This window comes from Aspergillus aculeatus (assembly GCF_001890905.1).
Source record: "Aspergillus aculeatus ATCC 16872 unplaced genomic scaffold ASPACscaffold_6, whole genome shotgun sequence".
NCBI lineage: Eukaryota > Fungi > Ascomycota > Eurotiomycetes > Eurotiales > Aspergillaceae > Aspergillus > Aspergillus aculeatus.
Genome location: NW_017962981.1, coordinates 560,575 through 587,229, shown reverse-complemented (window position 1 = coordinate 587,229; position 26,655 = coordinate 560,575). Strand labels below are relative to the sequence as shown.

At 52.9% G+C, this 26,655-nt stretch overlaps 9 protein-coding genes across 9 annotated transcripts; 6 read left to right on the top strand and 3 right to left on the bottom strand.

Annotated features, from left to right (window-relative positions):
* The first annotated feature begins 7,433 nt into the window (after positions 1–7,433).
* ASPACDRAFT_1887532 (uncharacterized protein) lies at positions 7,434–9,087 on the top strand. The gene is made up of 7 exons (XM_020198462.1): positions 7,434–7,669; positions 7,718–7,849; positions 7,916–7,942; positions 8,002–8,239; positions 8,308–8,412; positions 8,476–8,754; positions 8,816–9,087. Exons 2-7 carry the CDS (start codon positions 7,785–7,787, stop codon positions 8,927–8,929), a joined length of 828 nt encoding a protein of 275 aa, XP_020057119.1. The 5' UTR covers positions 7,434–7,669; positions 7,718–7,784; the 3' UTR covers positions 8,930–9,087.
* A 993-nt stretch (positions 9,088–10,080) lies between these two features.
* On the top strand, positions 10,081–12,786 carry ASPACDRAFT_77681 (uncharacterized protein). The gene is made up of 3 exons (XM_020205012.1): positions 10,081–11,213; positions 11,276–11,378; positions 11,428–12,786. The coding sequence occupies exons 1-3, from the start codon at positions 10,374–10,376 to the stop codon at positions 12,522–12,524; spliced, it is 2,040 nt and encodes a 679-aa protein (XP_020057118.1). The 5' UTR covers positions 10,081–10,373; the 3' UTR covers positions 12,525–12,786.
* A 60-nt stretch (positions 12,787–12,846) lies between these two features.
* On the bottom strand, positions 12,847–13,911 carry ASPACDRAFT_1887530 (OB-fold domain-containing protein; the record flags this gene model as incomplete). The annotated part of the gene is made up of 2 exons (XM_020198461.1): positions 13,743–13,911; positions 12,847–13,616 (listed from the first exon to the last, which is right to left on the bottom strand). Exons 1-2 carry the CDS (start codon positions 13,882–13,884, stop codon positions 12,847–12,849), a joined length of 912 nt encoding a protein of 303 aa, XP_020057117.1. The 5' UTR covers positions 13,885–13,911.
* Positions 13,912–14,309: 398 nt separating this feature from the next.
* On the bottom strand, positions 14,310–15,085 carry ASPACDRAFT_77680 (TspO/MBR family protein). Its single transcript, XM_020205011.1, has 2 exons — positions 14,963–15,085; positions 14,310–14,866 (listed from the first exon to the last, which is right to left on the bottom strand). Exons 1-2 carry the CDS (start codon positions 15,063–15,065, stop codon positions 14,397–14,399), a joined length of 573 nt encoding a protein of 190 aa, XP_020057116.1. The 5' UTR covers positions 15,066–15,085; the 3' UTR covers positions 14,310–14,396.
* A 1,126-nt stretch (positions 15,086–16,211) lies between these two features.
* On the top strand, positions 16,212–16,671 carry ASPACDRAFT_42265 (uncharacterized protein; the record flags this gene model as incomplete). The annotated part of the gene is made up of 2 exons (XM_020201068.1): positions 16,212–16,241; positions 16,309–16,671. 2 exons carry the CDS (start codon positions 16,212–16,214, stop codon positions 16,669–16,671), a joined length of 393 nt encoding a protein of 130 aa, XP_020057115.1.
* Positions 16,672–17,647: 976 nt separating this feature from the next.
* Positions 17,648–18,992, top strand: ASPACDRAFT_51674 (uncharacterized protein; the record flags this gene model as incomplete). Its single annotated transcript, XM_020202516.1, has 6 exons — positions 17,648–17,741; positions 17,783–17,814; positions 17,854–18,203; positions 18,297–18,605; positions 18,658–18,781; positions 18,825–18,992. The coding sequence occupies 6 exons, from the start codon at positions 17,648–17,650 to the stop codon at positions 18,990–18,992; spliced, it is 1,077 nt and encodes a 358-aa protein (XP_020057114.1).
* Positions 18,993–19,326: 334 nt separating this feature from the next.
* ASPACDRAFT_42263 (putative DRAP deaminase) lies at positions 19,327–20,125 on the bottom strand (the record flags this gene model as incomplete). The annotated part of the gene is made up of 2 exons (XM_020201067.1): positions 19,327–19,339; positions 19,428–20,125. The coding sequence occupies 2 exons, from the start codon at positions 20,123–20,125 to the stop codon at positions 19,327–19,329; spliced, it is 711 nt and encodes a 236-aa protein (XP_020057113.1).
* A 456-nt stretch (positions 20,126–20,581) lies between these two features.
* On the top strand, positions 20,582–21,634 carry ASPACDRAFT_59607 (DnaJ domain protein; the record flags this gene model as incomplete). The annotated part of the gene is made up of 2 exons (XM_020203463.1): positions 20,582–20,798; positions 20,877–21,634. The coding sequence occupies 2 exons, from the start codon at positions 20,582–20,584 to the stop codon at positions 21,632–21,634; spliced, it is 975 nt and encodes a 324-aa protein (XP_020057112.1).
* Positions 21,635–24,005: 2,371 nt separating this feature from the next.
* On the top strand, positions 24,006–26,418 carry ASPACDRAFT_77677 (universal stress protein family domain protein). Its single transcript, XM_020205010.1, has 4 exons — positions 24,006–24,932; positions 24,988–25,736; positions 25,793–25,854; positions 25,913–26,418. Exons 1-4 carry the CDS (start codon positions 24,164–24,166, stop codon positions 26,076–26,078), a joined length of 1,746 nt encoding a protein of 581 aa, XP_020057111.1. The 5' UTR covers positions 24,006–24,163; the 3' UTR covers positions 26,079–26,418.
* The last annotated feature ends 237 nt before the right edge of the window (positions 26,419–26,655 follow it).

Here is a 26,655-nt window from a genome sequence, read left to right as displayed (position 1 = left end):
AAAGTGGGCTTCAAACTAGGTAGGTAAGAGGGGGGGAAAGGAGGAGGAGTAACTAAACGAAGCAATAGAGGAGTCTAACACTTCTTCTTTCTAGTACATCTCCGTAGTAAGAAAAGGTAAGAAATGGCAGAAATAATGGCAGAAAGAGGTAAAAAGAGGAACCCCCCCTGACGCGGTGACAGCTTTAGCAAAGACCAAGCAAGACGAGCGAGACCTTGGGTCCGGGCCGTGGAGACCTTCAAGGTAAGGTGAAGAAGCGGTCGACGACGGGGCGAATTTTGGGACAAGATGAGATGGTGCAGATCCCAGACCGATAATAGTGCGAATTATTATATTTTGCAATTTAGGTGATGACTTTTTCTTATTTTTATTTTTCCTCATTGAGGGGTTGACAGTGCTGACAGGGACATTGTCGTTTTTAAATTCTTCAATGGAATTTTCTTTCTTTCTTGTTTTGCAGATATAGTGTTACGATTTTGGATATGTGAAGGTGAATGTGAATAAAATACGTAGGGATTCATTCCCCTCGGGGATTGATCACCACACCTGGAAAATGGAGCGATGGTGATGCTGAGGGTTAATGCGGGAAGACAGACTCAACAAGAGGTTGGGGGGTTGGGCGGTGATGGACTGATGGCGCTCCAAGAGTGGATGAAGAGAGGGGGGGAAGTGGAAAAGGAAGAGGGAAAAGAGGGAAAAGAGGGAAAAGAGGAGCAGTGAGGGAGGAAAGGCAGACAGAAAAGAAGGCGACAATTGATGTGTTGACTTGACCGGACGCGACTGGTCAAGTGCAGACAGGCAGATACACTGTGTACAATGTACACATACACATACACATAAACATACACATACCTGCAGTCGTAGAAGATACATACACCAGTTGGATGGACTGAGAGTCTGAGACTCACTGGGAGATTGATTGACTGACTGACACTTGAGTAATTCATCAAACTCGCCATCGTCATTCGCTCCATTAACGTGCTAGACTGCTAGTATGGCCGCTAAGCTGTCTGCGTCAAACTCGTCGTACGTATGCTGAGGGTTTGGGTTTATTACTAGCTACTAAGAATAAGATGGAGCGCGCTCGCGAGAGACAAAAATACCCTCCCCAAGTCCTCGTACTCAAGTAAAACCTCCCGACACAACAATCCCAAAAGAAAAAAAAAATAAACAAACAAATAAATAAAGCCGAATGCAGTGGAAAGGATTAAAGTAACGAACGGCTGCGTTCCTCTTCTTTCACATCCTCTCCACCTTACCCTAACCATTTCCGAAGACTGGCGAGGAATGGTCGAGCGACGGAAGAGGTCCACCACTCCAACCAGGGAAATTGGAAAGGAGTTCATAGGTTCTCTTCTAGGTTCCTCATCGCCAGGGCCCTGAACGGGCGGCAATCTCAGCATGTGGGAAATTACCGAAAATGTCAAGATCACCACATTGTTAATGATATAAGACTTTCCTGCCCGTGATTATGCTGAAGCACATTGATCAGAATGGGATTTTTGATATGACGACACCCCCATCTGATTAGTAGCGACTCGATTCATATCAGAAACGAAAGGTGGATTCATGCTGCAATTCATTACATCATGGTCGAGCAGAAGGGAAACCTTCCTGTGTGATTTATTTTTTTTCGCCTTTTTTTTCCCTCCCTATTTTTTTCATTCCGTGTCACTGGGTAAATGTTTTGTTTTTCCTGTGGTGGCCGCAGCTCGCAGCATCTGGAGAATACGGTAATTTTGGTACACATCTGCTGCACCCGGAAAAAAGGGTCAGTGACTGTTTCTGCTCTTCTAGCGCTGGGAATGAAGATGAACCAAACTCACTTAGGGAGGTCATTATTCCAGGACCAAACTGTCCACCCTGGGGCTAAGCTCTCTTTGGTATGCATCTCTTGCTCCAACCAATAATATCCATTTATCTGTGCACTACAGCAGACACTATAAAGCCATTGTGCGCCCATCTATAGGGGAGTTTGACGGTATGGTATTGTCACGACGGGGGACATACCCGATTGTTGATTAGCCATTCATCCTCGGTTCATCGCTGCTCGATTTCTCATTCGCGACCAACTGACTGCATCACCTGTGCCTTCCTTTCCTTAAATCCTGCGGCGCAACGCTCCGTTCAATCGGCGAGTCAGATTGCACTAGTGATTGAGCAAATCAAAGAGCAAATAATGTATCGCAAACCGATCCCATCACATCCGACGCTGACGAGTGCGCACAATGACAGTGTTCACCCTTGGATAAGGACTGTCTAGGGTTAAACCTTCCGCATCCAGCCGAATCAAAAGGGGGCAGCGATGAGAAAAAGAGGCACCCAGTCAAAGAGTCGCAAGAGGTACTAAGGACGAATCAGTACTAGAGAAAGCTCCGGAGACTGTAAAATACCAGTCGCCTTCAAGGACCTCAGACGGTCCAGCCTTAATGAGCTCCACTTGGACTCCGCCTCTAGTGATCGTTAGACGGGCGCTAGCAGGGTTGACCAGGGGTTGGGCCGCGTTTTCTCTTGCCCTCTGGGCTGCAAACTCGGTGACGCTGGGTGCTGCTGCCAGTGCTGCTAGATAGAGCCTAGAGATGGCACTGGCAGTTGTCCCTCACAAGGCTCCATGATCCAAGATCCATGATCCATGATCCATGATCCATGGTCCATCCCACTCCCACCACCCGTCCCACGCAGGGTCCCGGATGGTCGAGCTCCCAGGAGGGGACTCAAGGATCGAACGATCTCACGAGTTTGACAGGTTGATTGTGATTGAGGGGGAGAGCGGCATTCATTTCTCGCGTGGCAGCTCGGGTCCATCAACGACTATACGTACCCATTCCCATACTGACCGATGAGTGTGTGGGACGTGCATCTCCTCATCGCCTTATGAAATTCCCAAGGAGACGGGGAAAAAATAAACACTGATGGGCCACGCTAAACATAAGAGTTCAATATGTGTTTCCTTGCTGATCTATAAGTATGAACTGGCCGGTGGACAAGTCAGAATTCTGTCGACCGGTTTTTTTTTGGTGGCATCCAACTCAGAGGGAACTTTCAAAGTTGGCAGACAAGAAACTAGCCTATGAGTCAGGCCCGCAGACTAAGCGGGAATGGATGGGGATGGACTTTTGTGCGCGGTTGCAGTTCATGCAGGTAGTGGTTCCTATCTGGATCCGTGGGTAATAGTGTCTCATTCTCCATCCTCAAAGCAACAAACAGTGGCTGGACATGTATTGTGTATGGCTACAGTATGGAGCACCCAGGGTGGCTGACCGCCACCATGGCACCGCTGTCCGTAACATCTGATCTTCCATCCCACCCAGACGCCTAGGTTACTGTTATTCGGGGAGTAACTCATGGAAGTGGCTTGCATCTGTGCCCCATCGGGACTTCTGGAGTAAGGCAAGGCGGCGGGTTTCCCCTCTTGAGCATTGCGTGTCTCTACCGGTATATTGCTTTGAGTTCAATTGAAGGCACAAAAAAGACGCAAGAGCTGTTGCTTCATGGCGGGCTACCGTTGCACAGTACAGACGCCATCAGTCGAGACTTCATCTCCGGTGCTCGGCGAAGCACAAGACGCAATTTCCGCGGGGAGACTATTTTCTTTGTGATGGAACAACTAACGTGCAGTTGGAACTATGGAGATGAATCCACCTCGACGGAGGCGCAGTGTGCCCTGAGAGGCTGAGTTCTTTACTAGGTAGCCTGTTAGATCTCCAGGCAATCAGTTTGACGTCGTTACCCAATGCTAGCATACTCCTCAGGACTCGTAGTATGATACAATAGATATTTCCCTCAAAGCAATAATCATGTATGGAACAAATGTTTCCACGTCTGTCTGGAGGGGTGGCGTCTGATCCATGGCTACAGTAGGCAAAACACATATTACCGCATTGGGAGATTGAGCATCGCGAGATCCACCCCCAATGCACCCATCACAGTTGATACTTCAGAGAGCCCCAGCGCAGCTGCACGCAGATCAGCTGGATGGATTCTAATCTGCGATCAAATGCTGACGCCAATGAAGTATGCAGCTGAAAGAGTGATGCTTTGATGCATAGTTCTTAGGCTTCACCATATTGAATTCATCGTACATGAGGCGATGTTGATCAGCTGTAGCTAAAAACTGCGAGATCAGATCCGGTCGTCCGGTTCAAAGTACGATGAGCTATCCTCAGCTGTCCAGGGTCTGGATCGTTTGCGATGAGTTACTACAGTTACGGGCTGATCCTGACCTTTCTCCTGCCTCGCGACTTTTTCGCCACCCAGGTCACGGAACTCATTCTTGAGAATGATAGTCTAGTTGACGGAATGGGCACTGCGAGGTAGTTTCAGTTCGAAGCTTTCGTCTAATCCTGACCGTGGGGTGACCCAACTCGTTAGTTTAGTAGTCGTGATGTTGTCAACCTCATGACCGGCCAAGCGATTGTTGCCGCTAGTCTCGTTTGCTCGGCTAACTGCGAACCTCGAACATTCTGATGCGACCACACCGTGCAAACAGAGTCAGTCACGGACCGAGGATAACATGCCACAGTAAGGGCGTAGGCAACGACGCTTCGCTTGGCGACATCAGGAATCAGTGAGCCAGCAGCTGTCATAATGGCTGATGGGACGGGTTGTGGGAACATTTCCGATTCAAGCGAACATCCACCTTTTCCTCGACCCAGATTGAAGTTTGCGGAAATCCGATGTCCTCCGTAGACCATACGGTGAGTGATCATAATTCCAGTATGGATTCGCTAACTACCTACTAATTTAGAGTAGGTTGACTAGTCATTCAACGTAACTAACGTTATGCGGATGGCGCCAGAGGAAGGAAGAGAGGAACGGAGTCGACGGCCCGTCACGGTAGTCACCGCCTCTACCTTCACCTTGCCCATCTTCTCTGCCCCGAAGCTATGCCAGTCACCGTCTTTTTGCTTCTCCTCTCTCTTTACATTCTTTTCTTTTCTTTACCGTTCTTTTGACCCTCTTTCTCATGCCATTCTCTTTCCTATCAAAGAATAAGGTGGCGGGGGAGGGGCAAGACGCGTGGAGGGGCTGTCTGCGAACAATCTGGAGTGCATACTACTAGATCCTGTCAAGTTGATGTTTGATACTCCGCCTGTCCTAGGTACTAACTCGACTTCTAGACTACAATTGTCTCTCTGTTTTCCTTTGGCGGTGTTTGTCTTGTTTAGGGAGCAATGTCCGCTATTGCGAAACCACCTGAATGGCACTACGTACGTACTATAGTTTAGGTACTCCGAGCTTTGTGGTTTTCCCCTTACTAATATCCGTGGTCCCTTGGCGTCCAGCTTTCAGGAGGGTTGAGCTATTGGCAATCACTCAAAGCACTACTGTATATGCAAATAAACCTGCAGCCAAACGCCCGGCGTGATTACTCAGTCGAGAAAAGGGTTGGAAGTCAACCATGAACAAACTTGAATAAGATTGCTGGGAAAGCTTCGGGCACCAGCACAGAAAGGGAAGAGTGGATTGACTGGTCCGGAGCACTAGACGACGGGACGCAGGACTGACTGACTCCTCTTCCTCGATTATTCATGGAACATGGACGGACCATGGACCATGACTCCATGAGGCCATTCCTGTTCCAAACACCACCACCCTGCCAGTCTCCTGGACTCCTAAGAGGGGGGTGGAGTCCCAATGTGAGAATGATTCGTGTGAGGGAGGAGACAGTGGATGCTAGTGGAGTCAATATGGCGGCCTCTGTTTGCACCGGGGCGTTCGGGGAATGCGGATCCCCACTCGGTGTAGTTTCCGTCTCCGCTTCCCGACCTGCCCGGCTGACCAGTGGTGGTCGTCGGAGTGGAACTCTTTCTGTCTCGTCGCAACATCTCCCATCTCCGCGCTGGCGACTCTGCCTGCTCGTTCACCGTCTTCTCCATCCTTAGCATCCTTAGCATCCTACAATGCTTCAGCCCCGCCTATCCTAAGCTGTTATCACTTCTCTTAGCTACCTTAGCTATTATACCAAGGACTACTACGGTATAGCTTTCGAAGCCGTCGCATTCTACGAGAGTTCTAGAAGGATCAAGGCAGCTGCGTGGAAGCGGAGTGGAAGGATCTACAGGGGACAGAAAATCGCTCAATACCTCCCGTAGGGCAAAAAAGCAGAACAGATGAACAAAAAAAAGGACACTTTCGATCACCTAGCGGTGCTCGTATTTGGCCTGCATTCCCAGTGACCGTTGGCCCGGATGAACTGCGGCAGCCATTTCCACGCCGCATCATGGAGGATCAACCGAACATCGCCTGCGCAAGACACGGCTAAACATATTTCTGGAACGCCACTAGGGATTTCCACCAAGAGAACTAGTTTATTATAGTAGTCCTCTGTCCTGCATATGAGAAACCTTCGCCACAAGCACAATGACCAAAAGTACGGCTGTCCGGAAAGGGTCTCTTCTCGTATGGACAACTGCCAGCCCTATTCCTCCCCTTTAGCTGCTACGCTGTGTGTTTCGCCAACGGACTAGGTGCTTATGAGTCTGTGTTTGTAGGAATCGGCTAGGTTGGTTCGAATGGGAGCAGGTTCAGGGGCTATTTGGATCAGTCATCCAAGGCAAGAGGTCCTTCTTCTTTGTCATTAGCCAAGCGAGATGAGAGCTGGCGTCCCTGGATGCTGGGATGAAACATGATTGCTGGATGAGCGGCTGTGCTTTGCAGTAGGAACCAGGGTGCCTGCAGTCCTCCCGCGATGCTGCATGCCAGATCGGCCCTGATCCAGTCCATCGTCGTTTGCCTCCGACATCATATTGACGGACAGCGCCCCCCTGGTACCTGGGGCCTCTTACCCACTTCCGGAATTGATGTGCCATAGCAACTGTAGGTATAGCTATCTACCTGCCACCCCAGTACAGATGTCATTCCGCTCTTGACGTGTATCATCTTCACCTTCTGCATGCCTAACTCTTACATCATTTTCCTTATATCTTCCTTCTGTTATATGTAGCACAGTCCGAGCTTTCCGCCGGTGTTGACATGACAGTTGTGTCATACCAGCCTGTTTGGCTCTCTGGGTTCTTGCAAACGGCTTCGGGATGGCTGGGAGGATTCCAGGCCGACTGTCCTTTGCCTTTGGATCTGTTGTTGACGGTTTCAGAAGTAAGCTGTGGGCATTTTGAAAGCTCCTTGTGCTCTGTATCCTGAGCTATAGACGGTTCTGTGTCACCCAGACAATATGTACTGTACTGGGGCTGCAACGCATGAGCATTGACAAACGACAACACCATGCAATAGCATCCTCATGGCAGCATAGTCGCTGCCTTGCTTTTGAAGATGTACCATGCATGTATAATCTATGTCAGCAGCGCAGACTGTCTTGCTTTTCCTGGGGCCAAACAGCATCAGTTTTGTTCTTGATGTGGGCTTCCGCGTGTGGTTGTGATAATATACAACAAACTTCAAACTTCCACCTGACTAACACCTTCCTAAAACAGAGATGTATAGACTGAGTCTCGCTCCTTGACAACTCATCGGCAGTGCTCTGGCACTTAACACAATTGTCTTTCTCAAGACAATCTGCTGGGCGCGTACTCCTGGTGATGGCAGAGAGCGACTGGATATATTCACTGTGTGGTTCTGGCAGCGGGGGAATATAACACAACCAGTCACCTTGACGACGGTTCCATTCACTCGACATCACTGAGGCCCGGCTAACACAACCACAACTTCAGTGCGCTCTCTCTTCTCTCTGATTTTCTCGTTTCTCACCGCCTCTCAGCATTTCGTGGTTGTCTCTGAAGCCGTAAACTACACAGCACGTGACATCACGAAGACCTACCGCAACCATGAGTCTGAGCAGAAAGGCTCCCAGTGCCTACGGAGGCGGCTACAGTGACGCTCTCAGAGAGCGGTATGTCTTCCTAATGACTGAATACTCTCCTGATATACCATTCTAACTCTTGCGACTCTGATATAGGATCAACAACACCATCATCCCGGAGAAGTCAGGATAACACGCCTTTGGTATATCTGATATAGACTGTGTAATTGACAAGATCACAGAGTCAAATGTGCCAGCTGCAAGAAGTACCGTACTGTGGCCTCTTACTCCAAGCGCCAGCAGGAAATCATTCGCCATGCCATCGTGCTTCAGGGCAAGCGAGCCGCTGACGGCGGATGCGAGGCCCGCTGTCGCCAATGCATTGGTGGATGCATCGTCGAGCTCAAATGTTCTATCTGCGACAAGACCAAGACTCTGGATCATTTTGCGAAGAACCAGCGTGGAGATCGTGACACCGCGGTAAGTTTTTACCTATCTATCCAGTTTGAGGTAACAGGACATCGCCTGACTGTATATGCCAAACACAGAGATGCCTGAACTGTGTTCAGAACGCCCTGGAGGTGGATCCAATGCCAGAAAGACAGCGGCAGTTCTCAGGCAACCTTACGGCTACGGCCAGCGGCACTTCAACTGTGAGTATCGAGTTGCTCCATACACGGGCTCTAGAATCCGTTCCGTGGTTGACTTGAGCACAGAGCCAGGGTGGAGTGACTGCTTTGACTCAATCCGCCAAGAAGATGAACATCGCTGACAACCACTCCTTCGATGACGGTGCCGATGACGAGAATGCTGGCGGCGAGGACGGGGCCCGCAAGAACGATCGCGAGTACGCGGGACACGGCCCTGATGGCCAGAAGTTTCAGGTTGCCACTCTGGACAAGAAAGTTCCGGAGACCCGTTATGAAGATTATTTCAACAACGAGCCTGAGAAACTCCAGCCCGACAAACCCGATGGCAAATGGGCCAAGATCCCTGTACGTTGCAGGATGGATCAAACAATAAAAGAAACTGCTGGTGCCAACTGACTGCGTACAGGGCAGACGCATTCCTAAGGGCAAGGAGCCTTCCATGCGTGTTCCCGAGCCTAACGACGATATCGTCGCCTCGGACGAGGATGAAGACGAAGAAGATCTCGAGAATTGGCTGTAAGCGGGCCACGCGCCGGTACACAGGTGCACTCCAGGTACAACCAGGGGTACATATACAGACCCAGGGGAAAGCTTCTTGATCGTTCTACTAACGTCTTTCTCTCTTTCGTTCTCTGTTTACATGTTGCCTCTGCCTCTTGTTTTTTTTTTTTTTTTTTTGCAATGCACAGATGATATTGATTCGCAGCAGCTGATATGCGTGGTGGGAGATTGGTGGTGGATGAGCTTTTTTTTGCCGTGGCTTTTTGTATTTTCTGACCTGGCAACAATAGAGAACTGACTTTGACACTTCCAACTCGATTCGCATGGTTTACTTTTATATTTTTAGATATTGAAGAGTCCTTGGAACCTACCTGGGGCTACCCAGGGACTAAGGCGGCCCGTTGCCCACCAGCGTACCATGGTTGTCACCAATCTGGCTCACAAGGCGTCGAAGGCCAAAGCTCGAGAACACACCCTGGTGAGTACGTCAACATTCTTGTATTTTGATGTACTTCGAGGTATAGATCCTGACAGACATTGGCCCATCAAGTACAAACAGACGCACGACCTCCCCGAGTTGCATTGCATCGAATTGTCTACAGCCACTGAGGCGATTGATGGACATGGAGGATATCCGAATATGGTGGGAGGATGAAGTGGCATGGTGTGCGACCCTCGAATCCGGGGGGTTTTGGAGCAGGGGAGGAGTCACTCGCATATTTACCAGCTGCTGCTGCTTGTTTGGAGGGGAGGAGACGGTGTTTTAGCACGATGATTATTTTTCTGCTTTCCCCGCATATCCGCCGACTCTTCATGACGTATTGGCATATGGCAGAGTATGAGGATTCTTATCTTTCCCTTCTTCGCTGCTGCTGTTTTCTTCGTCTTCTGACATTTTACTTCGGACTATAGATTTGATTTTTCCGAGCGCTCCACCAGGATTGCCCTGCTTGCATTTTGGCAGTCAGTTCTCCCCGTGACTTTTGCCCAACTGGCAAGTACTGAGTAAATTATTCGCTAGACGGTTTGTTTCAAGATCCGCCGCCCGTTTTGCCTGCCTGCTTGCCTGCTGCCGCCCGCCGCCCCTCCCCTCCACCCTCTCTTTCTCTCTCTCACGCAACCCACTGTCTCACTCCCTCTTGGTTTCTCTCACACTCTCCCGATCACTCCGAGGACTTTCTTTCTTTGATTCTACCCCATTCTTTGCTCCTCTCACGGAACACACCAGAAAGAAAATTAGTCGCCTCGCCACACCAGCGTTGCATTCCACAGAGCACCCTCGCCTTTGTCTTCTTTCTATTCCTTCTTTTGCCGTTATTCTACCTGAAGCCCCTCCCCGCCTCTTTGCTTGCGGTCTCAGTGTTTCAACCCAGTAGAATAGCTTCGATGATCATCCTGTGCCGGTGCTAGAGCGCAGGGCAACAATCTTTTGACTTTGGCTTCTCACCTACTACCCCGATTCGATGGCGTACAACGGTTTCCCTAATAATGGCGGCTCATATCCCCAATATCCACACCCAAACCATTTGAATGCCAACGAGAACCGCGCATCCGCATACACTCCTCCATACCCAGCGCAATACCCAGCGCAATATGGTTCTGACCAGCCGAATGTCCCTCAGCCGCAGGTGCCCCCCCGACCCTCCTCGCCGGGCAACTATTATAACAAACCGCCATATGACCCCAATGCTTGGCAGCAGCCCCAGCAGCAGCCCCAGCAACAACCGCCTGCCGGAAGAATCAATGAGGCCGTCAACTCGGCCTTCCGCCAGGCTGATACACCGGCATATCTGTCTCCTGATGTGGTGTCGCAGATCACGGCGACGGTCATACAACAGCTGAAAGCAACGGGCTTGGACGGATTGCACGGCGATCAACAGCACCCGTCAGTGTCGTCGCCGCAATGGGCTCCTCCTCCTCCTCCCCCGCAATCCGTTACCCCCGCATATGGAGAATCGACATATTCCACCACGGTCCCCCAAGCTGCGGCTCCACCGCCTCCGCCCAAGGTCGGCTCCGATCCTAGTGACTATCCGACGCCCGTGCCGCCCACAGGGCGCCCAGCCAGTCCCCATCTCTACCCGGGTCCATCGTCTGGACCTTCAACTGACCGCCGCGGCTCACCTGCGAGTCAATTTAGTGATCATAGCCATAGTGTGGAATCTTCTCGGCCAAAGGCACCGTCGCGAGAGGTGACAGTGACGGAGATGACAACGTTGGAGAAGATCTGGGGCAAGCTGTTTGAAAAGGGCAAGCCAACAGAGAGGCTGGGCCAGCTTCTACGTGGTGTCGCGGTTCATCTGGTGAGCATATTCGCTGAACGAACATCCAGGGCATGTGAGACTGACTGGTCAAACAATAATAGATCGAGGACTATCCACCTGGCAACACCCTGGTTGTTACTCCTGAGAAACTGCAAAAGTTCTACGAAGATACCAATATACCGTCTGATCCTTATCCCTGGCAAGGTTAGTAGGGTTGTGGTACCGACTCTTAGCTGCGCTGACTCAGTCACAGACATCTTCGATGACCGTACCTCTTCCATTTCAAGACTGTTCCGCGAAGTGGAGGCGGAACATCACCTCGTGCAGAACAAGCTGAACGAGAGACCGGATATTCCAGGCTTGACTCCGCGGGGGTTCGAGCGATGGGCTACTTTGATGATTCAGGCCCATCCGGAGAAGGAGTATGAGCGCTTCCAGAATGCAGTTTTGAATATGCCTATCAATAATCCCGACAATCGAAGAGAGCGCTTCCCGAAGGAAATTCCACGACGACTGTTCCCTGACATTCCTAACTTGTCGCTAAGGGAAGAAGTTGACCAGTTCATCATGCGACACTGCGGCGTCGACCTGCCTCCCATTTCTGAAGAGGAACTAAAACAGGTTGCGGAACAACGTCACAAGAAGGCCGCACACAAGGCTTCAGTGAGCTCAGTGGATTCTACTGCCTCGCTGAGTGAGCGCGAGCGTCAGCCATACCATACCACATCAGCAACCGCCTCGACGGCTGCTGTAGTCGACGATGAAGAGGACAAGGAGGTGCCTTCTCGACCAATCGAGCGCCAGCGAAAACCATACACAGCACACGTCGGCGGTGGAAAGGTCTATGACGAAGGAGGCTCTGGCCCGCACCGTCATGCGGGCTCCACCACAAGCTCTGGCCCACGAGACAGTCCCACCTTGTCTGCCACCCGCGTGCCAGACACATATAGCCAGGACGTTCCTCATTACCGCGTGGGGACTCCCTCGACACAGCGCCCGGCGACTGCTTTCGCCCGGCCGCGCAGCCCGCGAGGTGGCAACGGTGGTACTGACTATCGTCATTCGGAGAGTGATCTCTTGGCCCACAGCGGAAACAGCAGATATCCCGATGGGGAGTATTACTACAGATCAAACAACCCCGCGCATCCGGGAGACATCATTGAGGACCGTCGCCGGTACAAGGACCTTGACCCGGAGACCGAGGATCAGAGACTCTACGAAGCAATCCGGGAGCGAGACAAGGAGAAGAAGCGGAGCAGCTGGGGTGGAGACGAGGACTATTATGGCAGCAACCCGATCAGCGGCACCGGCAGCACCGGGTACGACTACAAGACATATGGATACCGGTGAATTTGAAATTTTTTGCTTTGTTGTGCCTAGTTTTGGTCTGTCTGCTTTGGAAAAGATATCCATTGGGCGTGCGCTGCGTTTTCTGTTTCGATAGCGCTGTGGTTTTGATGCTTGTTACGACATGATGATAACGTTTACGACTGACCCTCTGCTTCTGGGAGGGATTGTTTGACATTCTTAGCCACGTGTTAGTCTTTTTAGGCACATTGTATCAATAACCTTCGTTGATTTTAGGCAGGGTATCAAGGTCCTCTCAGCTTCTATATACATGGCTCACCTCAAGACACTGTAAATCTATATACATAAGATGAAAAAGTCAATCCTACTCTCCCCACCCCCGTTTCCTGGGTCCATCCCCATCCCCATCGTCCCCCCCGACCCTCTTCAGCCTCCTCCCCCTCAGCACCCGCATCAACTCCACCCCAGCCCCGCGCACCACAGCCGCCTCCCTCTCCCTCATCCCCTCCTCCAGCTCCCACCTCTCCCAAATCTTCCGGGTGTCACGCTCCTCCCTCTCCCCCCTCCTCCTCAACCGCCTCCTCACCCTCGCCACCTCCGCCTCCCCTTTCTCCTCCTCCGCAACCATCTCGCGCCGCAACCGCGCCACCTCCTCCTCCCCGAGCACCCACGGCGCATCAAGCACCTCCACCCGGACTCGGTTGCGCTGGTCCAGAAACCGCATCTCCGCGTTCACGCCGCCGAGCAGACCGCACCGCTCGAGCTGCAGCTGGACCGTTTTTCTGTAGGTGGACAGGGTGCCTTTCAGGTGCGCGAGGGCGCCCGGAATGAGGGACTGGATATCTAGTGCCTGGAGGGTTGTAGGGGCGATGTGCCGCTGCGCTTGCCGCTCGGTCTGGGTGGTTGCGCGGACGGCGGATGGGACTGCGGCTGCGGGGGCGGGTGCGGCCGCTGCTTCCGCTGGAGCTATGGGTTCTGCGACAGGATCAGGCTTCTGGACGACGACGTCGAGGACGGCGCCGCTGCTGTCGTCGAGGGTGAGGACGGTGACGCGCGGGTACTCGGTGCGGGCGGTGATGAGGCCTGCGACGGCGATGAAGCGGATGGGGTGGTTTTTGTGGAAGAATATCCCCTCTTTTTCCCCATTGATTCGGTGGTCAGTTTGGATGCTGAGAAGGTGGGGACGGGGCAAGGGTCGAGTTGTGCTGCAAAAGCACAAAGCACAAAGCTCAAAGCACATGGGATATGGGTGGCAGTTACCTGGATACTCGGGCCGGCGGTGCAGCTGCCGCACGTCGGCGACGGCCATCTTTACCCAGCTGAAGTGGGTTGGGGAGGCTTGGAAGCAGTAGGCTGGGTAGAATTCGGGGGGATCGGGTTCGGGGGGGCGCCATGGGGCCATTTTTGGTTTGTTTCCCAGGTGTTGGAGAGTTGGGGTGGGATGGTAAATGGAGGATAGGATGGATGCCTTGTACATAGGCTGGGATGTTTGGGGGATTGGTGGTCACGTGGTGATAACGATTGTTCTTCATATGAGGGGGTACGGGGGGTTTCCCCCGTTACTCTGTATCATTTGTATGTTGGGTGATGCTTGTGCTTATTGTGTATCTTATAGACTTGATACTTCTGATCTAAAAGGGGGGTCCGGCGGTCTCTCCCGGTATTCTACATTTTATCTATAGTACATCGCGAGCTGTGCAATGCTTGCTATGGATGGCTTTGCTGGGAAGTTGAAAGGAAGGGGGGTCCGGGGGTTCTCCCCCGGGAATCTCTTATTATGGGAGTCAAGATTGAGTGTTACTGGGTAGCTGAAAGAAAGGGGGGTCCGGGGTTCTCCCCCGGGAATCTTTATTAGGGAATCAGGACTGAGTGTTATCAAGATACTCAGTAGTAAGTAGTAAGTCGGCAGTCCAATTACTCCTCCTTCTCTCCCTCTCCCTGCCCCTCCCCAATCGTCCACCGATTCAACACCCCGACGCCGGCATTCAAGTACGTCGCGAACCCCAGCCACGCCGCATAGGGCACGAGCATCCAGAACGCGGGGCGGTCGTGCTGGTACCACGAGTGCATCAGGGCCGCGACATTGCCGCCCAGCAGCAGCATGTCGGCCAGCGCCCAGGCGGGCTTCCGCAGCCCGAAGAACAGCGGCATCCACAGGTAGTTGAGCAGCAGCTGCGAGGCGTAGAGGCCCTGCGAGTGGACCGTCCATTCCTGGAGGGGGGCGGAGGCGAGCGGGGAGACGGTGGTGCCGGTGACGGTGGCGTGGTGCGCGGCGAAGCCCATCAGGCCGTAGAGGATGGTCCAGACGGGGCCGAAGAGCCAGGCGGGTGGGTAGAGGGGGGGTTTTTGGAGGTTGCGGTAGACGGATTTGGTGCGGGATTGTTCTGTTGAGTCTTGTCAGTGATTGATTTGAGGTAGAGTTTGGCTGCTTGGTTTAATTGTCTGGTTTGTGCAGGTGGGTTGATGCGATGAGGGCTTACTGTTGGTCTGGAAGCCGATGAATGTGCCGGCGGCGATGGGGGCGGCGACGGAGAGGAGCGGGGAGGTGAAGACTGCCTGCGGCAGGACGGTGGACCACGGCATTTTGTCGGGTCAGGTTGTGGTGTTGGAAAGATGCTGTAGAATAATGTTTTCAAGGGGAGGGGGGTAGCTAGGTGGTGTTCTGGGCCAGGTGGTGAGTTATTTAAAGGAATCATGAGTGGATGTTGGCTGGATCGATCGGGGAATGCATGGTCGATAACGACGTCATGTCGCTTTGCGATCTGGGGATGGTTCCTCTCTGTCGCCCTCCGCGTTCTCCACGTGTGATGATGATGCTGCCACGTCGCCTGTTTGTAGTCGGTGCTTCAACCTTGGGGAAATGAGAGAATATTAGTTTGTTGGTGTGGAAATGGTGGTTTATTCTTGGTGTGAGAGCTAATACGCACCAAGTCCCGGTTCTAGTTCGTCTCATAGTAGGGAGGGATGAAGTGATGCACGGATATGTAAAGGGAGAGTTCACACATCGCATTGCGATTGTTGTCCGATTCGCATGCTAGTACCACTCATATTTCATTCTAAACCAAATATAAGCTCCAGACTTGCTTCATGAACATTGCAAATGAATGACCCGCCATACCGGACACCGTCACTTTAGCTTGCTTGCGATGCCATCAAAAGATCTGCTGGCCCTTGACCGATTCATCAACAGATCTGCTGGCCCTTCTGCCACTTCCCAATGGTTCCACAACTTGTTGGGCTTTTGTTGACTCACATATACTCATAGCTTGTTGAGCTTTCATCGACACATACATTCCCAGCTTGCTCACATGCCCCATCATACCACGCATAGCTCAAACAAGCTTTCCACCCCACCGATCAACAATGGCATTGATGATCATCCTCCATGACCAGTCGGCCCGATGTCAAGAGCCACGCCCTGACGATCCTTACTCCATTCATTCTGAATTATACGTTGTCCTTGCATGATATCCAGCGAGAAAGCAATATTACATACGGATAGTCGCATTGCAGCGCAATAGCCTGGCAGAGGGAACCATGGGAACCATTCGCATGTCAAAGAGCATGAACGTTCGAAAATCTACCGGCGCCCCTTGAAGGTTCTTTAGGGGCTACTCGATTGAACCCAAGCACGAACAATTCGCAGCATATCTCGAGTCCTGCATCTTATCAAGTTCTACCGGGCTTAAGACCTCGCAAGCCAAGATGAAGGGTCTTGTATATTTCCTCATGTCAATTCCGCTCGTCGCGGCTACACTGGTGAGTGAGAGCGATCCCTGCATCTCAACACGACACAGTGCAATGGAGAATGCTAAGAAATCCAAAGAATAATCACGCCTCAGCTCAGCATCACAGAACAGGAGATAGATCCTGGCAAGTTAATGAGAGAGCTCCCATCGACAACGCAGCATCAACGGAGCTGCTAGCTCTGCTTGTCCGATTCCAAGAAACATGCTTGACGGAAGAGAACGACGATTGTTTCAACGGATGCATCGCTACCAACCTCGGCCTTCTCGGGAATGGGAGGTTCGATTACGAGATGTGGGAGGCGATGATCATCACCACGGTTGCAAGTGACGAGACCCGAGCAGAGGCCGCTAGACTGGGCAAGGAAGCGGAAATCGTGCTGGCGGGCATAGAGACGTGCCAGGCCGGAGACGGGCTGGTGCAGATCATGGCCCGGCTATAAGTTTTCTCTGGGGATTCAGCATGATCAGCCTGTGGACATTGTATTTCAGGACGTGGTTACAACTTCTGGTCCCGCGACGAAAGGCTTAACCGTTAAACAGAGCTAGGGACCTTCTTCCATGTGTTATTGCGTTAGCTAAAGCCGAGGTGCTACAGCCACTATCAACTGTGCTAGCAGGGGTGGACGCGCTTGATGCCTGGTCAGGGATCTATGGCAGTTCTTATAGGGCTGCACACACATCGTGTCACCCTTAGTGAAGGGTCGGATGCAATAGTCTGTGGGGAGAGCCAGTCATCTTCTGGACCCTGGGGATGGCGCCCCACTTTGTCTCAGAGCATGAACTAAAGTTTAGAAAGCAATGCGAGCAAGCGAACCATACCCTACGGCAAATTGGGTGTCATGGCCACGATCTCCAGGGAACTTCTAGACGAGTGGCGTGGGGGAACTCCGTCTCCTATGCATTGGTTGGGGAATGGCAAGATCATAGGCCTGGAGATGTCTGGAATGACTAAATCTGCCTAGACAGACATGTATAAGAACTTTGCACTGCCCAGCCTGAGCAGCTGGTCATAAAGGATCTGCCAAGTCAATGTAGTGGGTGGGTTCCCAGACTAAACACCCTTGGGCGTCTTGGACACACTCTCATGAGCCCTCATCCCATTACTCGCTGTGTAACAGTTGGACTCTGTCTCCTGTCTCTTTCATTGAAGGCAATGGTAGCTGACACTTGCTGTCTGTCTAGTCAATGATATCCACTCGTATCAAGCAATAATACCAAAAGATATTCTGGTGCGGTGCTAAGCCTGTGGAGAAAAGCAATCATACACCCTGGTCATCCTATGCAAATCTATATGAATTACAGCCTAGGCAGACAGGCAGGATTAGTCTCATTACTTAACATGGGTGCCCACTGTGTTTCCTTTCATCTCTCTTCTTTCTTGTCAACATCAGGCCGTAGCTTGGCCGCTCATCAACCATGCAAACCTTCCAATCCAGCCTGACGTCCCTCTCACTTCGAGAACTCCGACGATTCAACGCCATCGAAGTCCACCTGGCCAGCGCACTCCTCTGTTTGATTGCTTACACTACTGTCGAACTCGGTTCTAGCGAGATATTCATTCGACCTTCTTCAATGACCGCCATGTCTACGAATGAAGACACAGTCTCTACCGGGAACACGAGGCCCTGATCACCAACCACAACACCCTTGCAGAGAACTTCACCTCCTACACGGGAGCAGGATCGAACCCGTTGATCTGCGCAGTCTTCTTGACCGTGAGGCGCGAGGAGGAGCATTACCTCGAAGCCTCGATGGGGTCTCTGCTCGAGGGATTGACTCCGCTGGAGCGCCGTGCTCTCTTCCTCAACATCATCTTCGTAAACACGGATCCCAGCCAGCATCCGAGCTGGGGACAGAACTGGGTGCATCGACTTGCGGATTACGTTGGATCATACCCGAACATTTCCATGAATCAGTTTCAACACCTACAGGAGTTGGAAAAGGTGCGGAACTTCTATGAGAAGGAAGTGTAGTGAGTTATCTTGCTTGTTGCCTAGTCATCAACCCTCCCTGCGACTGGGAGCATGTCGATGAGCAATCCTCTGACAATTTTCTCCATTCTCAGTGACCTTATCCACGCGCTCGAGGCCTGCATGATCACTAATGCAACCTATCTCGCGATGTTCGAAGACGATATCATCGTAGCAGACGGCTGGATGGCCAAGACCTCCAAGGGCCTTTCGGACATCGTTCGAATCCAGGAGCTCAAACACAACAATAAAAACATACCATGGGTCTATCTCCGGCTCTTCTTCACGGAGACAGCGCTAAGCTGGACCTCTGCGGACTTTGCTTACCGCAACATGGGCTGGATCTTCATCGGGGCATCGTTGTCACTGCTCGCCGCGCTCATGGCCGTCCGCCGCTCCTACCCGTCCAGTCACGCCTACCTCGATTACCCAACCATCGGCAATCTCCTTCGTCAGACTCCCGGCTCTGATTGGACTGGTCTACATGGTCGGCAAATACAGTCTGATGCCCCTAGGCGGTGTTGTTCAGATAAACGCCCACGGCTGCTATACCCAGGGGTTGGTTTTTCCTCGCGACCAGGTCGACGCTCTGATCGCTCATCTGAGCGAGGTGAAGGCCGCAGCAGCTGCAGCATCTGGGTCTGAAGTCGAGTCGGGATAACCTCGAGATCAATACGCGGAGCACATGGGCGTTCTGGTTTGAGGAGAACATGTCTGCGGATTTGAGGAAAGAGCTTGGGGATATGTTACGTGATATTGATGTTAGACGGCTCTTGGATGGACATAGCTGATGGGCATTTCTGGTCTTGTATGGAGAGGCCTTGGCTATAGTGTAGATATCGCCGCGTTAAAGATAGCTCTAATCTTGGCTCTTTGCTGTATCGCCTAAGTGGTCAATTTTCTTCTTCTTAGAGAGTCAAGTCCTTGGTGAAGGAGTTTGTCAACCTTGCAGTTACAATATTATTCTTCAGGATCGAAGTAGTCCTTTGATGAGATCTACACGAGAAATGACAGGCCGGTGACAGAACCATATTATCGCTCTCCATCCTCTAAAAGGTTATCGCCTGCTTGATCCATACCAGACCGAGCCCTATCCATCCTCACCAGCACTCTTGCACAAGACAATCATCGTTGCGATCTACATATATACACGTTATCATCAATTCATCTACAGTACTTGACACGCAACCACTACCCCACACCACCGCCGCCAGCAAACCAATCACCCCATCAAATCCGCCTCCATAACCCTCTTCTTCGGGTTCCTGGGCACCTGCGCCTGCCTCCTCCGCTCCTCCGCACTGATATCATCAATATTCGTCTCGACCGTCTCCATCGCCGCCCGCACCTCTTCCTCCCGATTCTCATGCCCCGCCGTCGCCACCGTCAAAATCTCCCTCTCCAGCCCCTGCACCAGCTCCCACTCAATCCCCGCCGCCGTCAGCTGCTTACACCCCTCAGAATGCCCCACAAACGTCCCCGGCTCCTTCACCCCAAAGTACACCTTCTGGATGCCTCGCCTGCCTCCCCCAGCCCCAGCTCCAGCTCCAGCTCCCGCGCCACACGTCTGGATAATCCGCTGCACGCACGGCGCATTCCCCGACAGCCGGCGCCCGCACGGCTCCATCGTGACATACATGACCAGTTTCCGGTCGGGCTCGTCCGGCAGCACCTCGGCCACGCGGTCGGCGGGGACGTTCTTGGTGGCCGCGTAGTTGGCGAGACAGCATTGCTCGGCGTGCGTGTTGCCGTCGAGCTCCATCGTGTAGCCTGTGGCGAGGAGCTGGTCGTCTTTTTCGAGGGTGGTGTCGTCTTCGTGGCGCGAGAGGAGGAGCGCGCCCACCCGGAAGTTGGTGGGTCGCGCGGGCGATTTCTCGGCTAGTGCGAGGCAGGCGCGCATGTATTTGAGATGGGGGGAGGGCATTTTTTTTTGGTTTCGGTGGTGGTTGGGGTGTTGAGTTTGGTGTCGGTATCTGGAGTGCGTGGGGTTTGTGTTGAGTGGTTGGTGGTTGGTGGTGTAGTATGGTTTCTTTGGGCGGGGAGATGGATGGATTGAAGCTGAGCTCAAGCTAGCTAACGTTAGCAGCTATGAATGACCGCATCAGCGCGGGGGAAGCTCTAAACAACCTAATTGAGGGGGCCTTATCGATAGAAGGCGGTCAGACTTGCTATGAGGTTCTGCCACTACAGCCAGGGCCTACCGCCTTCCGAAAGTTGATAATTAATGGTTTCCGACCGGAGATTCGCGTCCGCGTGGCGCGTCTGACTGAATCGTTCTTCCACTTCACTTTTTCTTCTGGCGAGACATATTGACGTTCCTCGTTGTTTTCTGCTCTGCTTCCCTCTCGCAGCGACTTAAGCCAAGATAGAAATCTTCCTAATGCCTCGCAAGAGCAAAGCTCAGGCGCCTCCGCCTAGAAGCGAGTCGCCCGAATCACTACGCGACAGCGAGTCTCCTGGATCTCGTCGCGACAGCGAGTCTCCCGAACCTCCCAGCCCAGAGACCGACCTGTACGAGATCCTAGGCGTCTCGAACGATGCTACCGCAGACCAGATCAAGTCGGCCTATCGGAAACAGGCACTCAAGCACCATCCTGGTATGTTTGAAAAGTTCTTCACATCAATAGACCGCAATTATGCCCGACCCTAACCGAACCTCTTTCCCACTGCCACAGACAAGGTCCCAGCCGACGAGCGAGATGAAGCAAACAAGACGTTCCAGCAGATTGCTTTCGCCTACGCCATCCTCTCCGACGGGAAGCGCCGCGAGCGATACGACCTGACCGGCAGCACTAGCGAGGCGGTCGACGTCGACGAGGATTTCAACTGGGCGGATTTCTACCGCGAGCAGTTCTCCAGCGCCATCGACACCAGCGCCATCGACAAGCTGAAGCACGAGTATCAGGGCTCCGAGGAGGAGGCGCGCGACGTGCTGGCGGCGTATGACACTTACCGGGGGGACTTGGATAAGGTCTACGAGTCGGTGCTGCTCTGCAATGTCCTGGATGACGATGAGCGCTTCCGGGCCATCATCGACCGCGCCATCGCGGAAGGCCGCGCGAAGAAACACAAGAGCTACGTGGAGGAGCCGGCGAAGAAGCGCGAGCGGCGAGTGAAACGAGCCCTGAAGGAGGCCAAGGAGGCGGAGGCGTTGGCGGCGGAGGTCGAGGAGAAGCAGTCTGGCAAGAAGAACGGCAAGGGCGGCAAGAAGACCTCTAAAAAGAACGATGGTGCGATGGGGGACAACGAGCTGTTGAAGATGATTCAGCAACGGCAGGCCACGCGGGCGGAGGCGTTCTTCGATCGGTTGGAGCAGCAGTACGGCCAACCCGGTCGAAAGCGGGGGGCCAAGATGGACGAACCCCCGGAGGAGGCCTTTGCAGCTACTGCAGCGCGAAAGACAGCCAAGAAGAAGAGAAAAACAGATGCCTAGAGGGAAGGGAGGGGGGTGGGGGAAGGACTGAGGAGCGGTCGGGTCTCTATTTTCTTGTCTGCATATTCAAAACGGTTTGGGGAGTCGGAAGATGCATCCATCGTCTGATACACTGGCGAAATATGGGCGTTGGGTCTGTCTATTCTTTTTTATTGATCTGTCGAGCGACGAGCATGCATCATCCATTTCGGGGGGGGTGGCAGCTATTTGCCCGTTGTGGTGTGGTTGTGTTGCGTTTTCTTTCTTTTTGCTTTTTTTTTTCTCTTCCGCTATCATGCATGTATTAATGCTTTTTTTGCCATTTGGAATGACACCGAATGTAAATGTAACATCAGGGACGAAGGCTGTAGAGGCGTCGAAAATGGAAAAAGATTGACCCATGAGATGACACTGACGCTGCGACGACGATCGTTCGACCAACTCAGCTGGAGGGTGACGGGTCGATGGGCGGTGGTTGGAGGGGGATGGAATGTGATGAATGACTGACTGACTGACTGATTGATGGGTTGGGTTGGATCCCTGGTTCGAGCTCTGATCAAGCACAAATAAGCAGTTCGGTCGCCTGCATGCAATGCACATTCCAGGTTCGAGTTTCTCAAGAGGGCTGCGGTGACACTTTACAACTCTTTATACAGTAGGTAAGAATACTCAGTCTGTTCCGTGGTGTGCAGTAGTATGAGTTAAGTATTAGGTAGGTATGGAGTACGATGTATGGCACAGTCAGTCCAGCAGTCCAGCAGTCCAGCAGTCAAGCAGTCCAGCAGTCAAGCAGTCAAGCTCTCATGCAAGGGATAGGTCTATCTGGCTGTGTGAATCGAGTTACTGAGTTACTGAGTATTGAGTTAAATTGATCAGCCTATTTTCTACTCTCCTCTCCTCTCCACTCCTCTCCTCTCTCTCTCTCTCTCGCCCCCTCTCCCCTCTCCCATCTTCCCCAATTCTTCTTACTTTGTTGGTGATACCCCGCCATGCCGAGCTTTTTCTGACGAGCTCAGCTGCAGTTTTCGTTGGCCGAGCTTTTTTGCTCACGTCTTGGTCCTCTTAAGCTCCCTCGAATCCCCAGTCGATCTTGGGACTAACTGTCAACTTGTCAAGTCATTCCTCGATTCCTTTTTCCCTGTGATTGACTTGGCAGAGTGGACTGTGCTCGACTATTACCATCCATCTTCTCCTCTTCTTTCGTTTTCTTCTTTATTGTTCCCGCTCCCCTCCTCCACTTTCACTTCCACCTTCTACCTATCCTTGGGGAGAGCTCGTGAACGCGCCCGACTCCCTTTGGTTGCTTTTGTTTGTGATACGTCCACCGCGACCTGTAACAAAGGAAGGGCCCTCAGCTTCAGCCAGAACCTGGGCCGCGGCTGGTCGCGACCGATGCGATCGCCGGCAGTTGCAGCCGTTTCGTTGCACGTGGGGATCTCCCAAGCCCGCCCGCTTAATCTATAATTCGTGCCATTTCCTGTTGTTGTTGTTGTTGTTGTTGTTGTTGTTGTTCCTCCGCATCACGGTTCCGCAAAGTGAAAGAGGACAGAGTTGCTGCTTTGCTGCCTGCTGCTGCCGTGCTGTGCTGTTGCCACAGCTTGCTCAAGCTCTTGTCACCGATCACGGGGAAAGCTGAAAGCGAAATCTGGGGATTTGGAAAGTGACTTGCCGCCCCTTACCTGGATTTGGCGCCGCTCATTCGGCCGATGATCGTCGCTCAACTCCACATTCCGAAGCCCGTTACGGATTAGTCGTGTGTCTCTCTCAATCCCAGTCGGTCCGTCCTCCCCCTCCGTTTTTGGGTGTCTCCGTCAGTTAACTTATTTGCTGCCAGATAATAATCTCACAGACAGACAGACAGACAGACAGAACACACTTTAATAAGAACTGAATAGAAAGATCAAAAGGACTGGGTGAATCCGGTGAACCCAGTGCACTCGTGCTCACCTGTGCTCATCTGCCGTCACCATGCCGTACTACAGTAGAAAACCTGCGCCCATCTCGTTAGAGACGGCACTGGAGGAAGAACGACGGGAGTTACTGCGGGAGTCGGGGGAAGGCAACCACACTAATTCCTCTTGGTACCCGCGCCGGAGCATGCTGGACATCGCTCCCAGTCCAGGCTTTGTCCCTCCCCGGCATGGCTCCATCGCCGGCATTGGAGTGGGCGTGACTTCCCCCTCGGGCCGCAATTATCACCATCACTACAATTCTTATCCCGCTTCCAATACTACCACCACTACTACCTCTGCTCCCCGCCGCTCTTCGACCCCCACCACTTCCACTGCACCATCTCCCACCACTTCCTCTAAACCTCCTCCCCTCCCTCCCTCCTCGTCCACATCACCCTTGACGTCACCTACGACCACGACGACCACAACCTCCCCTCCGCCGCCCAGGACCACTTCTTTGGTGGCTCCTCCGTTACCACCGGCACCGAGGAAATCCTCCGTTCAGTCCGACAGCAGCGACAAGTCCGGAAGCCCCCAAGCCGCAACCACGACCACGCACAAATCAGGCCCTAGCATTCGCTGGGATTCCTCTCTCGATATGCCTCCCAGCGCCCGTCGTGCCAGTCAATCTCAGGAGAAGCCTCCGGCCGCTTCCTCCTCGAATCGTCTGCCAAGCATGGCCGCCGTGATGTCAGGCCTCGACATCAAGGTTGGGTTCCCGAGCTTTGTCAGAGGTCGGGACTCTGGCCGCAGTTCCTCATCCCGAGGCAACTCGCTTGACTCGCGAGCGCCGGCGCTCCGCTCGACCCGCTCCAGTTCGCCAAAGCGTCGCTGGCTGAGCCCCGGTTCACGCAATCAGTCGGTCGATACCGCAAAGCCTATACTTGAGAGCCCGAAGGAGAGCCCGAATGAGAACCCAATGGAAAAGCTGAAAGAGAGTAAGGAGTCGTCTAAGGAGAAACAGGCCGAGAAGCCTACAGAAAGCACTAAAGAACCGCTGAAAGCAACCCCCAACGAGAAGCCAAAAGAGAGTGTGGCGATTGGGAGCGCCCCGAAGGTCTCTCCTCCTCCGACCCCTCCAGCAACATCCCAGCCAGCAGTCCAGCCTCCACCAGCTCCTCAATTCCCGCCAGAGGCGGATGCTAATTCCTCGGCTCCCGGAGAGCAGCGGCTCGAAAAGGACCACTACGACAGCGAGAACAATCCGATCGAGACCAGTGATGAGGACGGTGACGAAATGTCTTCCAGCGATGATGAGAGCCCAGATCGCGAGTCGGAAGAGAACAAACGGGGACGGAAAGAGACGGTCGACCATGAGCCTGCCAGGATCGCTCCGCGCACGACAACAAAGACGGCTCCGGCATTTCGTACGTTCTCTCCTCGTTGTTCCGCTGCACTACACTGACTGATTGTGAGCTGCAGAACCCAGCAACAACTCCACAGGCAAGTCTGAGTTCATCCATTCAGCCAAGACAGGCCCCGTCTCGAAGCCTGATGTCCGCCCCCGAACGAGCTTCGACTCCGCCTCAGCGACCAACACCCCATTCGGCTCGGAGGACGAGGCAGAGTTGTGCGACATCAAACGCGCTCAGAAACTCAGCATTGAAATGTCTGCGATTGATAGTTCGGTGCACAACCGATCAATCCGGACGATCATCCGCGGCGACTATCCCAGCATACACGAAGAGGAAGGGGCTCGTCGCCGCCAGCGCAAGTATCTAGTGACGACGGACCTCAGTGAGGAATCGGTGTATGCTCTGGAATGGACAATTGGTACCATTCTGCGGGACGGCGATACGATGTTTGCGGTCTGTGCCATGCATGACGAGACCGCTACTCCGGCAGCCGTGCAGATTGGGGATGGGGCCAAAGCCATGCAGGATGCTGCTGCGGTGGTCGGCTCGCAAACGGCCGAGACGGCGGCGAAATCCCAGAATGATTCCAGCTCGCACCTCCCTCGAACCTTCTTCAATCGCCTGGGGACCGGCACGGACAGCAAACCGGGCTCGGTCGATGCACGAGGCATGTCCAAGGCAGAATCCGAGCGCGTACGGGCGGTGGAGGTCATTTCGCAGACGTGCGTGCGTCTCTTGCGAAAGACGCTACTGCAGGTGCGCGTGGCGGTAGAGGTGATTCATTGCAAGAGCCCGAAGCACATGATCACTGAAGCTGTAAGTCAAGCTTGATCCTGCTCCGAGGTGCACGCAGTTGCTGACCGAGTTTTCAGATTGATGGATTGGAACCTACGCTGGTAATTGTTGGGGCCAGAGGACGAAGTGCACTCAAAGGGTAAGAACTCTGCGATCGACCTGCATGGGCTGCAAACTAATCAGACTGTTTACAACAGGGTGGTCCTCGGATCATTTTCGAATTACCTGGTCATGCACTCATCAGTACCGGTGATGGTGGCCCGCAAGAAGCTAAAGAAACAAACCAAGAACAAAAAGATGAACGTCCGACTTTCCAACAATCTAACGACGCCCAAGAAGCTAGCGTTGGCCAAAGTGGACTGAATGACTGCAATTTGACCTTTCTCCATGTGCTTTCTCCGTTCTTTGTTTTTGCACACGATACCATGACGGTTTGACGGCGGTTTGGCGTATCTATCTCACGATTCTAGCCTGCTTTTCTCGTGGATGCTTTTCTTTTCTCTAGCTGTATCAGTATGACATTCATGACGAGCTGATCTGATGATTTCATTTCGCTTGGCGTTCTTTTTATTATCTGACTCGATTGTGCAGCCTAGCACGGATGGGGACATTTTATGGCGGCCGCAGATGGCTTTGTGGGATGTATGAGTCACTAGTTTCACTATCTCTCTGCAAGAACACGACTGATTATCGTATTCTTGGTTGTAATCTGGCATCACCACGACTTTCTAAGTCTTTGTACTAAGTTATAGATCGTAGGCGAGAGAGCATCACGTGGCAAGGTTCCACACCGCCCCCCGGAGGACGTGGAGCCAAACGGGGCAAACCAGCCAAACTGACGGGCTCCAGCCTAAGCATACGTCGACACTCCCGACCACCACCAGGAGCTGTCTGTTCCTCTCCCCTCAGTCCCGCCCCCCTCGTCCGCATTCTCCCACTT

What these genes read in the sequence shown, in the direction of transcription:
- ASPACDRAFT_1887532 (XM_020198462.1), top strand. Translation starts at nt 7,785, where the DNA reads ATGAGTCTGAGCAGAAAGGCTCCCAGTGCCTACGGAGGCGGCTACAGT. An exon ending in CGGCCAGCGGCACTTCAACT is followed by an intron (nt 8,413 to 8,475) that starts GTGAGTATCGAG and finishes ACTTGAGCACAG; the next exon opens with AGCCAGGGTGGAGTGACTGC. An exon ending in GCAAATGGGCCAAGATCCCT is followed by an intron (nt 8,755 to 8,815) that starts GTACGTTGCAGG and finishes GACTGCGTACAG; the next exon opens with GGCAGACGCATTCCTAAGGG.
- ASPACDRAFT_77681 (XM_020205012.1), top strand. Translation starts at nt 10,374, where the DNA reads ATGGCGTACAACGGTTTCCCTAATAATGGCGGCTCATATCCCCAATAT. An exon ending in GTGGTGTCGCGGTTCATCTG is followed by an intron (nt 11,214 to 11,275) that starts GTGAGCATATTC and finishes AAACAATAATAG; the next exon opens with ATCGAGGACTATCCACCTGG. An exon ending in TGATCCTTATCCCTGGCAAG is followed by an intron (nt 11,379 to 11,427) that starts GTTAGTAGGGTT and finishes ACTCAGTCACAG; the next exon opens with ACATCTTCGATGACCGTACC.
- ASPACDRAFT_77680 (XM_020205011.1), bottom strand. Translation starts at nt 15,065, where the DNA reads ATGCCGTGGTCCACCGTCCTGCCGCAGGCAGTCTTCACCTCCCCGCTC. An exon ending in CATCGGCTTCCAGACCAACA is followed by an intron (nt 14,867 to 14,962) that starts GTAAGCCCTCAT and finishes AAGACTCAACAG; the next exon opens with AACAATCCCGCACCAAATCC.
- ASPACDRAFT_77677 (XM_020205010.1), top strand. Translation starts at nt 24,164, where the DNA reads ATGCCTCCCAGCGCCCGTCGTGCCAGTCAATCTCAGGAGAAGCCTCCG. An exon ending in AGCACATGATCACTGAAGCT is followed by an intron (nt 25,737 to 25,792) that starts GTAAGTCAAGCT and finishes CCGAGTTTTCAG; the next exon opens with ATTGATGGATTGGAACCTAC. An exon ending in GGACGAAGTGCACTCAAAGG is followed by an intron (nt 25,855 to 25,912) that starts GTAAGAACTCTG and finishes TGTTTACAACAG; the next exon opens with GGTGGTCCTCGGATCATTTT.